The 17,235-nt window shown below is 42.2% G+C and overlaps 2 protein-coding genes across 2 annotated transcripts in view; both read left to right on the top strand.

Moving 5' to 3' along the window:
- Positions 1-17,235, top strand: part of LOC131683118 (uncharacterized) — a 472,644-nt gene that overhangs the window by 164,055 nt on the left and 291,354 nt on the right. The gene's annotated exons all lie outside the window — the stretch shown is intronic.
- LOC131680325 (uncharacterized) lies at positions 4,100-6,271 on the top strand. The gene has a single exon (XM_058961045.1). It carries the CDS (start codon positions 4,100-4,102, stop codon positions 6,269-6,271), a length of 2,172 nt encoding a protein of 723 aa, XP_058817028.1.

Here is a 17,235-nt window from a genome sequence, read left to right as displayed (position 1 = left end):
ATTGGACATTTTCTATGCGCAAGGGGGTTCGACGATGTGTCAAAATGGATTTTTTTGTCAACTTTTCGGGAGTGTTTTATATTGAAGGGAAAGTTATTGGCAGTTGACAATCAATAGTTTTGGACATTTTCAATACACAGGGGGTTCGACGATGTGCCAAATTGGATTTTTTTCAACTTTTAGGGAAAGTTTATTATATTGAAGAAGTTATTAATAAGTGAAAATCAATAGTTTTGGGCATGTACCGTCGGTGCGTCAAAATAGAATTTTTTTCAACTTTTGGCAAACTTTTTATATTGAAGGGCAGGTTGTTGGCAGTTGAAAATCGATAGTTTTGGACATTTTCAATTCACAGGAGAATCCACCAGTGCACAGTGTTTCCAAAATGGCAAAAAGGTGAATGAAATTCTTTGAACCACGAAAAACATTTTTAGCTATAGTGTCTTTAGCAAAGTTTATTTATATTTTTTGCATTTAAAAAGTATTAGTTGGGTGATTAATTCTTCTAAAGCTGAGAAGCAAGTTTTTGTTGGGTCATTTATGAAAATAAAAAAAAACTTTTTTGGCAAAGTTGTTGAGAATATCTTTAGTATTAACTTCGCTGAAGAGACTATGTGTCTATCTGTCGATTTAATTATACGTTTGTGAAGATTTCTTTGATATACCCCACAAAATTGCTTATTTCAAAATACTTTTCCTGGTAATTTTGCAGAATTTCAAAATGTTCGAAGATTTCGTTCAGCATAAGAAAATACAGAATTTTTGTAATGTTAGTGACAGTTCTCAACACTGTCGGCAATGGAGAGTAGACCGAATGCTGTCAGTGCTGTCAGTTCACTTGCCATAAAATTAGCATTTAAGAAAGTATTTGAATTAAAAAGTAACGTAGGTTAAATAGGCGATAGCAGTGAAATAAATTGCCTCTTTCCCAGTCAAACCGTTGAGTAGACAAGATCTAAATTATATCGTATAATAAAGTATCCCGAAGTGTTACTAGTGCGTAGAGCCTACTGTTTCTTTATTTCCCGCTCATGATTGTCGGTTTGGCTCGGTGGTGCTTCCGTCTGTTGCCTGTCTGTGAACCCGATAAAACGAATTTCGCCCGAAACCACGATCCTGCCTCAACATTTTGGTGCCGTGACCAGGATACGGTTTCCTTCCAGTAAATTCGCCATCGCACACCGAAAAATCGACGCTATCCGCCATAATTTTTGTTCACCGCTATTGTTTCTGGATCAACTCTCCAACTAGTATTCAGAAGATCGCCATCTTCATCCCACAATTCAACCAAAAAAAAACAATACAACGCCTAATTAGTACAGGCACACGGTACGTACATCTCCAAAGTGCGCAGGAATTAACCACAGGTGCCTTGAGATTTCTACATTTTTTTTACTGCTTACACCCATTCCAACGCGACGTCGAGTGTTTCGATCGACCTCATTCAACCGTAAAGCTGCCCGCGAGATTTGAGCTCTCCCCCTAACTAAGAGGACCTAGTTGCTGCTCGTTCCTGCTGTTTATCACCATTTTTTCCATGCCGGTAGGAATTGAGAAGCTGTTCCTGAACAAAGTAAAAAATACAAGGCATAAAACTAGCCTTGAGAAGGTTAGTACCGTTCCAACTTCTCTACTCCGTTTGTCCGGCTCTACCGGGTCTTTTTTGTGTATTCCATCTAGTGCACGCTTGAATTTATCACGATGACCGAAGAACGTACGAAGCAGCAGCTTGTTAATCGCCGAACAACACTCATCGCGTCGATCGGGAGAGCGGAACAGTTCGTCAAGAATTACCTGGTGGAACGGGACGCCGGGCAAGTGTCAATACGCATCGAGAATCTGGACACCGTGTGGATAGGACTGGATGAAGTTCAATCGCAACTCGAGGACATGGAAGAAACCAACGAAGGTATGGCACAAAACCTCCAATTCCGCTCCCATTATGAAACCTCCTATTTCCAAATAAAGGCTGCTCTGAAATCATACCTTCCCTTGTCTCCTTCAACAAACATGATCCCTCAAGCTCACTCTGGGCTCTCTGCTATAAAGCTACCGACCATTTCGTTACCGGAATTCGACGGAGACTACAACCAGTGGTTAGCTTTCCATGACACTTTCGTTGCCTTAATTCACGACAACGCAGAAGTTCCCGCTATTCAGAAATTTCATTACCTCCGCGCTGCTGTCAAGGGAGAAGCAGCCCAGCTTATCGAATCTATAGGGATTAGTTCCGCGAACTACACCATCGCTTGGCAAGCGCTCGTCTCACGCTTTGCCAATGAGTATCTGCTGAAAAAACGTCACCTTCAGGCCCTATTAGAATGCCCTCGAATGAATAAAGAATCTGCTGCCGCATTGCATTCTGTAGTCGACGTATATGAACGTCACACCAAAACCCTTCGTCAACTTGGAGAACCAATTGATGCCTGGAGCACCATGTTGGAACATCTCCTTTGCCTGCGACTTGATACCGGCACCCTCAAAGCTTGGGAAGACTTCGCTACTACTGCTGAAAACCCTGACTTCAACTGCCTGATCGATTTTCTACAGCGAAGAGCCCGTGTTTTGGAATCGATGTCTGTTAACCACCACGCCCAGCCTGCACCGGTTTACCAGCTACCCATGTTTCGTAAGCCGTCGTTCCAAAAAATCGTTTCCCATGCCGCATTAGAAGCAACCCATCGTCAATGCCATGCATGTGATCAGCATCACCCACTTTTCCAATGCCCACAATTCGAAAACATGTCACTCTCCGATCGATTAAATCTCGTGAACTATGACCGCCTTTGTCACAATTGCTTTCGCCAAAATCATATTGCGCGCAATTGCCAATCGAATTTCTCATGTCGTCACTGCAAGAAGCGACACCATTCTTTGCTGCATCCTGGGTACTATCCAGTCGAAGATGATCTGCAACCTTCCACATCACATACGCCAGCCTACCCAGCCATCCCGATTGAAAAGCGAAACAATGCATCGACCGCTCAACAACAGTTCAGGCGAAAAATCAAACCCCCCTTTCAAACGCGAACGTTTTGCTTTCCACGGTCGTGCTATTGGTGGTCGACTCTAACGGCAAATCGCATCCCACACGAGCACTGCTAGACAATGGGTCACAATCCAATATAATGAGCGAGCGACTATGTCAGCTTCTTCATCTGCACCGAAGCAAAATCAACATCCCCGTGTATGGCATAGGTGAGTCGTCATCAAACATTCATCATTGTGTCAGAACCAATATTCAATCAAGAAAAGGCGACTTCGAGATTGGTCTTGATTTTCTCGTCATGCCTCATATCATGATTGATTTACCTGTTGTAGCTACCCCTACCCATAGCTGGCATATTCCGAAGGAATTGTTTTTGGCCGACCCAACCTTCAACAAAACTGGTGCGATCGATATGTTACTCGGAGCTGAACATTTCTTTACATTCCTAAACCCTGGTACTAGAATTGATCAACCTGACAACCCTACCCTTATCGACAGCGTTTTTGGTTGGATCGTTAGTGGAAGAACCATTCCTCCCGTTGCAGCGCATCCCATAGTATGCCATATCGCGCTCAGTAATCCACTGCAGGAAGCTCTTGAACGTTTTTGGCGCATTGAAGAGATGGAAAACAAACTCAGCTACTCGGTAGAAGAACAGCAGTGTGAGTCCCACTTTGCTTCCAACGTTCCCGCACATGCGAGGGAAGGTATACCGTCCGTTTACCCAGGCATCCCGATTGTGATCTCATGTTAGGTGAATCAAAAGCAACCGCCCTTCGTCGTTTTCATTACCTAGAAAAACGACTTTGTAGATCACCCGAATTAAAGGCACAATACCATTCATTCCTATCAGAGTATCTGTCGCTGGGTCATATGAGATTGGTACCTTCGAACGAAATTGAACCGCCCCTTGTGCACTACCTACCTCATCACCCCGTATTGAAACAATCAAGTACAACCACAAAGGTTCGTGTGATATTCGACGGATCTGCAAAAACGTCAACTGGGCATTCCCTAAATGACGCTTTAAAAGTTGGCCCTATAGTTCAAGATGAACTCCTTGCCTTAGTGCTTCGGTTTCGCAAATATCTTGTGGCGGATATCGAAAAAATGTATCGTCAAGTGTTACTGCACCCTGAAGATGCCCCGCTGCAACGCATACTTTGGCGATTCGATTCTCATGCCCCGATTTCCACCTACGAATTGCAAACTGTGACATATGGTCTAGCACCATCGTCATTTCTGGCCACACGTACCTTACAGCAACTTGCCACTGATGAAGGTGACGGTTATCCATTCGGTGGACCAGCATTACGCAAGGGATTTTATGTGGATGACTACATAGGGGGAGCAGAGACGAAAGAAGAGGCAATTCAAACTCGCATCGAACTGGATGAACTACTACGGAAGGGAGGGTTTATTCTCAGAAAGTGGACATCCAATAACGCAAACGTTCTCGAAGGCCTCGATCCGGCGCAGATTGGAACTCAACCCGCACTCAAATTCGACCATGACGAAACAATAAAAACGCTTGGAGTCAGTTGGGAGCCAGTGGTAGATCAACTACGTTTTGAATCCACTCCCTTTATTGAATGCGGATCACCCACTAAACGATCCATACTGTCATCCGTATCCAAACACTTTGACCCCCTTGGTCTCACTGCTCCGATTATTATAAGAGCAAAAATGCTTCTCCAAGAGCTATGGTTACAACCCTGCGGATGGGACGAAGAAGTTTCGGATAATATACGCACTAAATGGGAGAACTATTGTACCGAATTACCATCACTTTCCTCCTATAGAGTTAACCGATATGCATTCTTACCGAATTCCACCGTCCAACTGCATACATTTGCAGATGCATCCCAGCAAGCATATGGCGCTTGCATATATGCCAGATCAACTGATTTTAAAGGTCGAGTGCATATCCAGCTGCTTGCATCGAAGTCGAAAGTCGCACCGCTAAAACAAATTTCCGTACCCCGATTAGAATTATCAGCTGCTGTTCTCGCTGCCCGTTTGCACCAAAAAGTTACTGCCGCTTTGGATATGCTCATCTCCGCATCGTTCTTTTGGTCAGACTCCACCGTCACGCTTGGATGGTTACGCTCCCCTCCATATACCTCGAATACTTTCATCGCGAATCGAGTGTCCGAGATACAAACCAGTACCCACGGATCCCACTGGAATCATATTACAGGGAAACAAAACCCTGCGGATCTCATCACGAGGGGGATAAAAGTGAGCGATTTTCTCAACTGTGATCTTTGGCATCACGGACCTACGTGGCTAAAACTACCCGAAGTAGAATGGCCAACAAAAACACCGCATCAGAAAACCCCCGAAGATATTCTAGAACGGCGAAGGATGGTGGCGGCTGTTCAAAACAAGCCCAGTGTGAATGAAATATTCAATCGATTTTCTATGTACAACCGATTGATTCGTGTGACTGCATACTGCCTTCGTTTCATCGCTGCCTGTCGACGAAAGTTGTATGACAGGCAAACGCCAGAAAAACCCACAGCACTCACAGTAGATGAAATCACAGCAGCTCGCTTAAAATTAATTGCAATAGCCCAAGCGGATGTATTCGCTGAGGAAATGAGGGATCTAGGGAAGGGTTATGCGATATCTAAACGATCTGACTTACGCCTTTTGAGTCCTTTTGTCGATCCAGACGGTATATTACGTGTCGGAGGGAGATTAAGACTCTCCGAACAGCCTTACATAACTAAACATCCGATCCTAATTCCCAGCTCCCATCCATTCACACGATTAGTTGCCCAGCATTACCATCTTAAACTGTTGCACGGTGGCGGCCGTGTAACTCTAGCTGCTATTCGGCAAGAATATTGGCCAATTCAAGGACGACGAGTGGTCAACAGTGTCATTAGAAGCTGTTTTAGATGCGCCCGTGCCTCTCCCGTTCCAGCAAAACAGCAGACCGGTCAATTGCCCCTGCAGAGAATCACTCCAAGCCGCCCATTTTCGGTCACCGGGGTTGACTATGCCGGTCCAGTTTACATAAAGCCAATACACAAACGAGCAGCATCCACAAAAGCCTACATTAGCATTTTTGTTTGTTTTGTAACGAAAGCAGTGCATATTGAACTGGTCAGCGATTTGTCAACCCCCGCGTTCCTCGCTGCACTGAGAAGGTTCATTGCCCGCCGCGGCTGCCCCGCACATATGCACTCCGATAATGGAAAAAATTTCGAAGGTGCCCGCAACGAACTGCATGCACTCTACCAGTTACTGAAGAAGGAGAAAACGACCGGATAAATTTCTACACACTGCGCAAATGAAGGAATTCAATGGCATATGATCCCTCCGAAGGCCCCGCACTTTGGGGGATTATGGGAAGCAGCTGTAAAAGTCGCCAAGAAACACCTGCATCGCCAGCTTGGAAATGCAATGCTCTCGTTTGAGGATATGGCTACTGTGTTGGCAGAAATCGAATCGGCGATGAATTCGCGACCTCTAATACCACTCACGGAGGATCCTAACGATTTGGCAGTCCTCACACCAGCACATTTTCTGATCGGTACTTCGTTCTCCGCTCTCCCCGACGTCGATGTCAGCCAGATGCAGATCGCCCGTCTTGATCATTATCAACGTCTCCAGCATAGGGCCCAACAGTTTTGGTACCAGTGGAAGACCGAATAATTTTTTTTATGAAAATTTTTAAAACAAGGAATTCAATAGTAATAGTTTTTTAGGAAATATTTACAGTTATCTTAAAACTAACAATATAGTTTGGTACACAAAAGGGGGAACAAATATTTATGAAAAATTTCACCGGTGTTTTAAAACTAGGGATACAATTCTATTTACAAGATGGGGGACAATAGTTTTAACAAAGAAGTAAAATTACAAATATCTTAAAACTAGGAATACGGAATACAAATTTGTTTTTTTATCAGAGACTTATGCTTGGTCAAGATATTCAGAGCGGGGATTATTTCCAAAATCGGTGTAGAAGCAGTTGTATCAAGGACAGGGGAGAGAAGGCGTAGATGGTGACCGGGAGAGAAGAGCAAAACTTGCAGCTTTCGGACAAACGGGAGATCAGCGAAACCAATTAGCACCTCAGTCTAGTAGGTCGGATTGGCGGATGGTATTGTTCGGACCCGCGGGGAATCCTTCAAAAGTCATCGGACCACGAGTCGCTCTCGGTTCAGTTTCCGTAGTGGTAAGGGCGACGGCGGTTACATAGTGGCAGTCTGGAGCTAATCGGTTCCACACGGCAGGAGGAAACTTCTAAAAACGAGACATGAAAAGAGAGGGACTAAATTGGGATATTTATCGTTTTTATGAAAATATAAATAAGGGACATATAGGGGAAATCACGATTTACCAGCATATCTCGGACTGGGACATTGGGTGGTCTACCTCGAGCCCGAAGGGAATCCTTTAACTGAGACCTGGCGTCCAAATACCCGGCGCATACCCAGACAACGTGCTCGATGTCGTGATAGCACTCGTCACAAGCGCACAGACTACTCTCCGCAAGCCCAATACGCCGCAAATGCGCATCCAAGGTGTAGTGGTTGGACATAAGTCGGGACATTACACGAATAAAATTCCGACCCACATCCATCCCCCTGAACCAAGGCTTCGTTGATACCTTTGGGATAATGGAATGTAGCCATCGTCCAAGTTCACCATTGCTCCACGAGGTTTGCCAGCTGTTGAGTGTCCTCTGATGACAAATACTAAAAAAATCGTTGAAGCAGATTGGTCTTTCGTATATGTCACCATTTAATGCGCCCGGCCTTTTCATTGCCCGGGATAGAGCAATGAGAGGGGACCCAAACAAAGGTAATCTGATAAGATTTTTCAGATAACGTACACAAGGACTCCCGTATCTTCCCCAGGAAATATGGGAATTGCTTTTTGGGCTTCATCGAACGAAGAGCCTCGATAGAGCTAAGGCTGTCCGAAATGATGAAGTAGTGATCTGTAGGCAGAGTGTCGATGATCCCAAGGGTGTACTGAATTGCAGCTAACTCTGCGACGTAAACTAAAGCGGGATCATTGAGCTTGAATGAAGCGGTGATAGTATTGTTGAAGATACCGAAGCCAGTGGACCCATCGTGATTTGATCCGTCAGTGTAGAACATTTTGTCACAGTCGACTTCTCGGAATTTATTATAAAATATATTGGGGATCACTGGCGGGCGTATATAGTCCGGGATTCCATGAATCTCTTCCTTCATGGATGTGTCGAAGAATACAGTAGAATCAGAAGTATTTAGGAAACGAACACGGTTGGGAGTATATGAAGAAGGATTAATGTTCTGTGCCATGTAGTCGAAGTACAAGGACATAAATCGGGTTTGAGAATTTAGCTCGACGAGCCTCTCGAAGTTTTCAATCACCAACGGGTTCAGAATGTCGCATCGGATGAGCAATCGATATGAGAGTTCCCAAAATCGATTTTTTAGCGGAAGAACGCCCGCCTCGTCACCTCTTTGCTAAAAGGGTGTGAACGTGCAAGAGACGTCAGAAGACGTGGTCTTATAATGTTCTAGGTTCGAAGAAGCCCGGCGTGAGAATGTGGCGAAGGGACCAACAAAGCAGCGCCGCCGACTAGAAGGTCGCCGTGGAAAAACATATCGTGTTCGAGAAAAATTACGCCGTCAGGGAACTCTCCTCCAGGTTAGACTAGATCCACCGCCGGGGACTAGATCGAGTAGACTGCGTCGAACAGCCAGCAAAGGGACTTCGTGGCGCCAGTGCACCGGAAGCTACGCTTCATCCGGTATCGCTGAACAGACCTCGGCACCTCCTGATTGGCCCGTTCAGTAAGCAAGGTCTACCGCCGAGAATTAGAGCCAGTATATCGAGACGAAGCGAGGAGCTAAATAGCTCACGGAAACGAACATCCGTATAGGGAGAAATCTACCGCCGGGAAATTCACAGAAGGGTAAATTCACTGCCGTGGAGTACTCGACTGCATTGTGACAAAAATTGGAGCTAATTGGCTCGTGGTACCGATAGAAATTCCGCCGCTAGGGATTTTTCAGTCGGAGTAGGATGAGTTCACTGCCAGGGACTATCCGATTAGATCGGGATCAGGCTGGGAGCTGAATGACTCACGGAAACAGGAGCAAAACGGCTCATGGTCTCAGCAACTAAAAGGCTCACTGAGACGAGAGCTAAATGGCGACTTGATAAATGTAGACAAAAAACAAGAGAAGAGTCGAGAGTTAGACGGCTCAAAGGTCGAGCTATTTCATGGAAAGGTCGAGCCATTTCATGGAACAAAGGTCGAGCCATTTCATGGAACAAGAGCAAATCAAAAGATACGACGAAAGCGCAACGAGCACACCCCCGTTCCCCCAACAAGGTTATATCTTGATGTAGTTTCGCGATAAAGAAAGGTGAAAAAATAGTATGGGGTCCCACACAGTGCCAAAACACTACAGGTTATGCTTTTGAAACCTTTTAAACCTTACTATAAAAACACACACACGCACACAGACTTTTTCCGATCTCAACGAACTGATTCGAATAGTAGATGACACACGGCCCTCCGGTCCGGGATTAGGTTAACCATAATGTTTCTATAAGAGAAAGGCAAAAAGGTGCGAAATCATGTTAGTCCCAAAAAGTCGATACTTGTTAAAAAAAATCGGTTTCATGCATTTTAAAACATTTGATACAAAAATACGAATTCGATTTCATGAGGACCACATGTTGAAAAGAAGATTAGTATCAGCTTTTATGATAATTTAATATATGACCGGACGATTCAGTCTATTGCAGATGAGTTTAAACAAGTTATTCATTTATTTCATTCATTTGCACATAAAATCCTGCAAAATTCCCAAGTGGGAAAAATTTTGGACAAGACCAATTTTTTTGTGCATGAGGGTACTTACCTTACATAAAGTATGATTTTTTTTGTTTTAGTGTTTCGGATTCTCCTCGTCAGCAACTAGCACCATCTGGGTGTCCAGTTAGACTATGTATCTGAACTAGTACCCAAATTAGCACTAGTTAGACACTAAATTCCAAAAAGTCACACGTCTTGCGTGAACACTAAACCACTGGCTTATACCGAGAGTACATAAAATCCTCCTTCTTACAATTCCTACCGTGCTCGCTTCTAAATTACTTTCGAAGCGACTGTTTTCTTCGACCCATTCATGAAAACTGAAATTCGTGGAACACCAGACCACATACATGTTCTTAAACTTTTTTTTATAATAAATTCCAATATATAACCTACTGCAAGATCTTTCTGATTAATGGAAGCTGGAAGATTCCAATGGCTTCGGCATTTTCAATCAAACGTTCGCCGCTTTCAACAAACTCAGTAACCCTGCTTCAGTCCACCTCGCAGAACTGGCTGCTATTAAATATACCCTAAGGGTTATTAAGACTTCATCCAAGAACCATTACTTCTTTATTTCGGATAGCCATAGAGATTATAATAATTATTCGTTCGACGAAACATGGCAAGTATTCCCCGTATTTTCAATGGGGGACTAGGCGGTTAAATTCGACAGTCCCGAAGGTATCAGCGAAGCTTTGAGAGGTCGATTATCGGGAGTACCTCAGGTCTCCCTACTCGACCCAATGCTGTGGAATATAATGTAAACACTGGAACTGCTTGGAAGAGCAGAAATGTACGGAATCAAATGCATCTCTTTCAAATAGCTGAAACTTTTTTCAGTTAGATATTTTATATTGAAATATAGGATGAAATTTTTTGAATGTGCAACCGTTGCGAAAATGGAGTAAGAACTTATACATTTTGCGCATGTTTCTAAAAAACCCGAATCTCTTTCGCCGTTCCATTAATAAGTAGCTAAGAATGATCTAATTTACGATAAGTCTTGTTTCGAATAGGTACAACGGATTGTGACCGGCGATAAGAAGAAAAATGCAAAAATGGTTCACCGATTAATATGAAGGAATCCCAAGACGTATTGAAAAAACTTCATTTAGGCAAAACATTTGTGCAAGATGCAAAACACGAAAGACTACACACGTATAAAATTCACAGACGCTCTATATTCATCTATTCGCGAAACCGCATTCTCTCGTCATGAATTACGAAACTTATGTGAAAGCGGTTTTCCAGCAATGTGCTGCGCTCCCTTTCTTCGCTGCTCGTTATAAGTTCAACATCCCTGAAGGAGTTAGAAAGTAGATGCCAAAATTTGCCAAAATCTACATGATTTGGCAAGCAATTTGATCGTGCGGAAAGAGACATTCAAGTGTATAAGAATACCTCTACAAGCGTCTACTTCCACCTCTGAGGTCTCACGATAACCCTCCGCTAGCCTGGTGCCTTTTAGGAGATCAATTTCGTGCCAAAGGATCGTAATCCTCTGATCGCATCAGAATTGCAACCATTAGAGCCATACCGAGGCATCATGCAGCAGGTACTCTGGAAGCATCCTAAGGCAGTGAAATCGGAAGAAGAAATGAGGAAATAATGGATACTAACACAAAGACAAGTTGGTTCAAATGTTGAAAAAGAACTTATGAGCAGTTTTAAGAGAAAGGATCGTGGATTTGGATATGAAATTGAATAAAACGAACACGGAAAAAGTTTAATTTTTTTTTGTTTTATTGCCTAAAAGTTTGATAACGATCGGTTGAACGGGTGAATTTTGAAGAACCTTTCTTCGTGATGCAATTACTCCGTACTACCTTTCATCGTTTTTGCAGATTTCGTTGTCCTGAAGATAACCGGCGAGACTCTGGAGGACGTGGAGATGTTGGCAACAGATACCTTTCTTTGAATCCTGGATGGCTGATGACAAATTGCAATTAGTTCACCACAAGTCGGAGGTAATGCTGGTCAGCAATCATAAAGAAATCCAGCATGTGATTAGCGTCATTTCCATCGATGCATGCGCAGAAACCCCTGGGTGTGATGCTCGACGGTAGGTTAAATTATACAGCCATTTCGAGTATGTGTGTTAGAAAAGAGCGACAATAACTAATGTATCGACAAAGATCGTACCGAACGTCGGAAGCGCAAGATGCAGTAAGAGAGTAGGGCGTTCCAGCTTGAGCTGCTGCGCTGAACTCAAAGCGGAACTACCCAAAGCTGGCGAGCATGTATATCCTAAGAGCTATTAGCGTCGTGGGCGGTGGAATAACAAATCGGGTTCGGGAGAAACACTCCATCGGAGTAGATTAGGCTGGTTGTGAGTCGTCGAGGCGCTTGTGTACAGGATACAACGCTCCACCTGGAATCGCCAGACCAATCTCGATACTCTACAGGGTAGCTCGCCAGCAAGCTAGATTCACTGCTGGGTGGGTCTAGATCGAGTGGATCGCGACGAAACTGGGAGCTGATTGGCGTCGCCGGAGAACTCGCATTCGGAGTAGGGTAGTTTCATAGCTGGGAAAAGGAGTAACATAGCTCCACTCTCGGAATATATTACTCACGGAATCAGCAGCAAAACGGCTCACTGAGTCGATAGCTAAATGGCTCACGACAACAGGAGCTAAATGGCTCATGGAAACCGGACTAAACGGTTTGCAATATTTTTCCACTGGAGAATATTCGATTGGAGCTCGGAGCAAAATGGCTCAAGTACGCAGTCCGGTTCTAAGATGCGTAATGTACGGCGAGAATGACAAAGCGCATGACGAATGTCGGGAACCACATGGTCGAAAAATCGAGGAATTTCATGGCTCCAAGTTAACAGCGGACAGCTCGTTGGCAAAAGAAAGGGATGTGCTGATAGCACATTTAGCTCCTCCCCCATGCCGTAATACTTTTATACCCAGGCAGCAGTTTTAGTTCCTGCAACTAAAAATTTATAATTTTTTTGTTGCCAAATGGTTGCGAAGTAATTGACGAAACATAAATTGCTACTTGGGTATAGCTCCGTTGGGTAAAAAGGCAGACGAAGACTCGCTTGCTTTTACTAAAATATAAGATTTGTTTATTATATTAAAAATAGACAATTTAGGCGCCTACAGTAAAATACGGGTTGTTTTGTAGTTTTTGCAAATAAACATCCGACAATATTCTCGAAAAGTATAACAAATTACAAGTTTATCAATTGAGCGAAAAGTTTATTTGAAACATAAATGATTCAACAGACCTGTCAGAATAAATAAACAATCTACGAAAATAGTCACCCTTGCAGAGTCCCTAATTTCCTCCGGTTTCAATCCCGGTAATATTCAATCATCATTTGCCAATCTCTTGGATGCTCGATTCCATGAGTTAAGTTGCATCATAAAGAATTAGCCTTAAGCTAAGTAAGTTTCATTACGGCGCGCCTTGTATACGCGAAGGCAATGTTTAATAACAACAAAATTGTTTGCTTACGCCGCGACCCTACTGTAGCAGGGGCATGGCATCACCTTATGGAGCAGTCCATTGTTTTTAATTGAATCGGCCAGCGACCGACAGTTCTAGAGAGAGCTTTAGAAATGCTTTCAAAAAACTTCGTGCATTTCTCTCAGAGATGCGCGAAAGTGATCTAAACCCGCGTTGTTAAAAAGTCTTTTAAACCCGAGTTAAGAGGTCAGTCATAAGAAGTTAGTTAGTGTTCGCGCGTAGTAGGCGCGCGCGTGTCGGTCAGTCGGATAAGTCAGTCGTGATGAGGCCAGTTAGTGACCGCACGGATAGCAGGCGTGCGCGTGTCAGTCAGTCGTTATAAGTCAGTCGCTATAAGTTAGAGTTAGCACGCGAAAACCGGCGGCCTACGCTACATTCTGGTGACAGCGGATTTAAAGCCGCAAAAGTGAAAGGCTAGGAAACGCCAAAAACGATTGGAGTAGGCAGTGAGTGAAAGTTGTGGATTTGGACATATCTTAGAAAGTTTGCTTGTTGGTGGTAACCAGTTTTAATGCCTGAAATAAGTCCCGTCGCGAGGAAACCTTAACCATAAGTGTAGTCACCTCGACTAGATTCGTGAAAAGCAGAAATTCGGCGATTTCTGATTGTGTTAATATTGAATGTGAAGAAAAAAATTCTCCACCTGTCTGCGGAATTTTATGGTGAAAACTGAAGAAAAAATTAACAAACTCCGAAGAATGCGATAGTTTAAATGTGGAAAAAGGCAAACACTCAGCATATCTGATCGATTCAGTGCAAGTTTCTTTGTTCACAAAACTTCGACGGAGTGCGTCAACGATCTCTACAAATACATATGCGCTTGCTACGAGTTTGAAAACTGAGTTTGCAGAACGCATTTATGTCTGGAGTCCAAAACCAATTACAAAAGTGAATAACACGAAAAAAATAACAGACGAAAAAGGATGCAGTTCAGGTAAGTGAACCGTTTCCACTTTATTTGCAACATTTTACTCGGCATTTTAGTTATTCACTCCCTTAGAGTCCTTTGATCTGTCATGTTCATATTAATGACTCAAAAAGTTTAGTTCAAAAAAAAAAAAAAATTATTGCCTGAAGAAAAGTTACAAACTAATACTTTTCATATTTCTCATCTTGATTGAGCGCTGACATTTGATGTTTCTCATCTTGTTGAGCGCTGAGATCTGTCCTCTAATTCGAACCATCGAATTTTAAACAGATATCACTTTTTAGCACAGCCGGCAAGTTTGTTAGTACCCTCATGGACTTTAATCAATAAGTTCTCTTAAGGAAAAACTTTGATTTTTGGAGATGAAGATGAAAAATTTGGGATCTCTCGCAATATATTTCGCTTTCAGCCCATGTGGTAACCATAATATACGGGGTTTAAAGTAATTATTCAAGCAAATAATCATTAATTTTCAGATTGATGACAAATTAACACTAAATCGATGACAAATGTTTTATACTAACACTAAACAGACCGATAGAAATGGCGAGTCCAAGCTATCAGGTCCGTTTGTTTTATTAATACCAACCATCCTTAAGGATATAAGGATCACTGGTTAAAGATCCACTGAAAGCGCTACCAGGGTATCATGACCCGGAGCAGCACATTGTAGGTGACACGCGAAAGTGGCTGTCCAATATAATTTATCCATTGCGTCGACGAAAACCGTCGCAAGCAATGCAGTTGTTTTCTAAACAAACGAAACCACGGTCAGACGTTGGATGCCGCGTATACGATGCACACAGCACCATAAGTACTGGTGTTTTCCTTTAACGAGTTAATTAATAAACAAAAACGTACGAGCTACGTCTTTGATCGAGACCTGGGAGTAGGTCAAGTTCATGCTATAACAGCAGCGTTCTGTTTCACGAAAGTAACGTTTTTGTTACGTATGCCTTTGATGTCGCCCGTACATTGGGGGTAACAGAGCAAGCAATCAAGAAACAACAAAAATAAACATTTCTTCCACCCACTATATATGAAATTGAGAAATCCAAGAGAAGAGATATACATGCAAAATGAATTTTAGAAATGCTACACCTATCAAGTAGATATGACAGATAGGGTAATCTAATTAAGAAATCGCGTGGTGAAGAAAACTGAAAAGTCTACGAAAATTAAACCAATCGACGAGGCAAAAATAAGGTCTACGTCGTTATCAAACCAAAAAGGCGATAGAGTAATCAAGACTACTAGTCATTTAATCAAAAAACCAAAAGAATTAACGAGAAACCGACTTTGTAAGTGACACGCAAAAGTAGCTGTCCAACGTTTCATTCAATATGAAAACCGTCTCGCACAAAAAAAAAACATATAATGCAACCCGACCTCCTGGCATAAAGCCGGAGGGCACTAAGTCGGTCACTCGAAAACACAGAAAGTTCGAAAATTAATAAGAATTAATCATCACCCAATACCAGAGAAACATACATTGTTAGTATCGCTCAGAACAAGCCTCTGACGAATCAATTTAAAAATGGGAAAGCACACAGCACGATATGTGTTTGTGTTTGCTTTTATCAAATTAATAAATAAACAGAAGCGTACGAGCTTCGACTGAGTTTCACATTATCAATATAGATTTGGTCCCAATCTGGGTACTGCTAGGTACAGTTCACATTCCAAAGTTGCATTGCAGCTGTTTTTTTTAACACTTTCGAGCGATTCTTACCAGTCTCCTACCAGGAGAGCAAGCTTCATAAAAAGCACGACTGCGAAGAGCCATTGGTGGCATGCTATAGGTTGCCATAAAAAGAATAAAAAAAAAATTAAAAACAAACCCATGAACCCATGAATTCTTCGCTCCGCTATGCAGCACAGCTGTTTGAATAAACAACGGCAGAACTAACTACATAGCGCAAAACAGTTGGAAGAACGAATTAAATGTCAGGTTCGAGCAAATGCAAGCGTCGAAAATTGAAGGTCAGGTTTCAATAACTTGACTGCGAAAATAATAACTTAAAACCATGTAGGCCATTGGAATACGGTGTTTACCTGTGGGTAAAAACACTGTTATATGCTGACTATATTATGTCACCCGTTGCTTTGCGCAAAGTGACTTATTACTTTATGAATCACGTGCAGTTATGATGTAGTTTATTTAGCCAGCCTTAACCATAGTCAAGCTTACGTTAGAACATCAGGGTGACTTAATTATGATTAGCAAAATATTTATTATAAGGTTTTGTTAGAAAACACTGCATAGAAAATTTAAAATATAATTGAATCGACTATAATGCGTTGGAAATATATCGCTGTGAGCAAGATTAGGGGGGTTCGTTTTTCATTGATTGTTAGAAGTCAATAAAGTTCTGATACCACTATAATTTATTATTTGGGGCAATTAAAATTAATAATAAAAGAATATACTATTATTGAAAAATGGATAAATTAATAATATTGAAAAATTTATTAAAAATCGCATGGCAGCAGAGTGTGCTATGGAACGAAAATATTTCAATAAATATAAAAATATAATAATAAAAGGATTTAATTCAGTTAATATTCCAATTATACTTAGTAATAGCTAGCAACCATATTAAATATTTATTCTATTTTGAAAAGATGGATTACGAGTTTCCGAAGACGGAAGCAATTCAATGCATTCCAGAATTTGATGGATCTACCGATGAGCTAGATGCATTCATCTATCATATAGAACACTTTGAAAAGCAAATACCCCAGGGAGTGTCACGAGATGAGTTGATCTACGTGGTACTCTTAAAACTAAGAAAGAATGCAGCAGCCCAAATATTGAAAATTAAAGCCGATACTTGGCCAGAATTAAAACAAAATTTAATAAAGAAATTTAGTAAACAAGAACGGATAGAAGAGGTAATTTCAAAAATTGAGACCCTTCGACAAAGTCCGAACGAATCGTTTAAAGAGTATAAAATACGGGCTGAAATAATAAAAGATCAAATTGATGTTTAT

Source organism: Topomyia yanbarensis, chromosome 2, assembly GCF_030247195.1.
Source record: "Topomyia yanbarensis strain Yona2022 chromosome 2, ASM3024719v1, whole genome shotgun sequence".
In the NCBI taxonomy this organism is placed as follows: domain Eukaryota; kingdom Metazoa; phylum Arthropoda; class Insecta; order Diptera; family Culicidae; genus Topomyia; species Topomyia yanbarensis.
This window is presented reverse-complemented; position numbering and strand designations above follow the sequence as displayed.

Excerpts from the sequence above, each read along its gene's own strand:
- LOC131680325 (XM_058961045.1), top strand. The coding sequence starts at position 4,100 with ATGTATCGTCAAGTGTTACTGCACCCTGAAGATGCCCCGCTGCAACGC.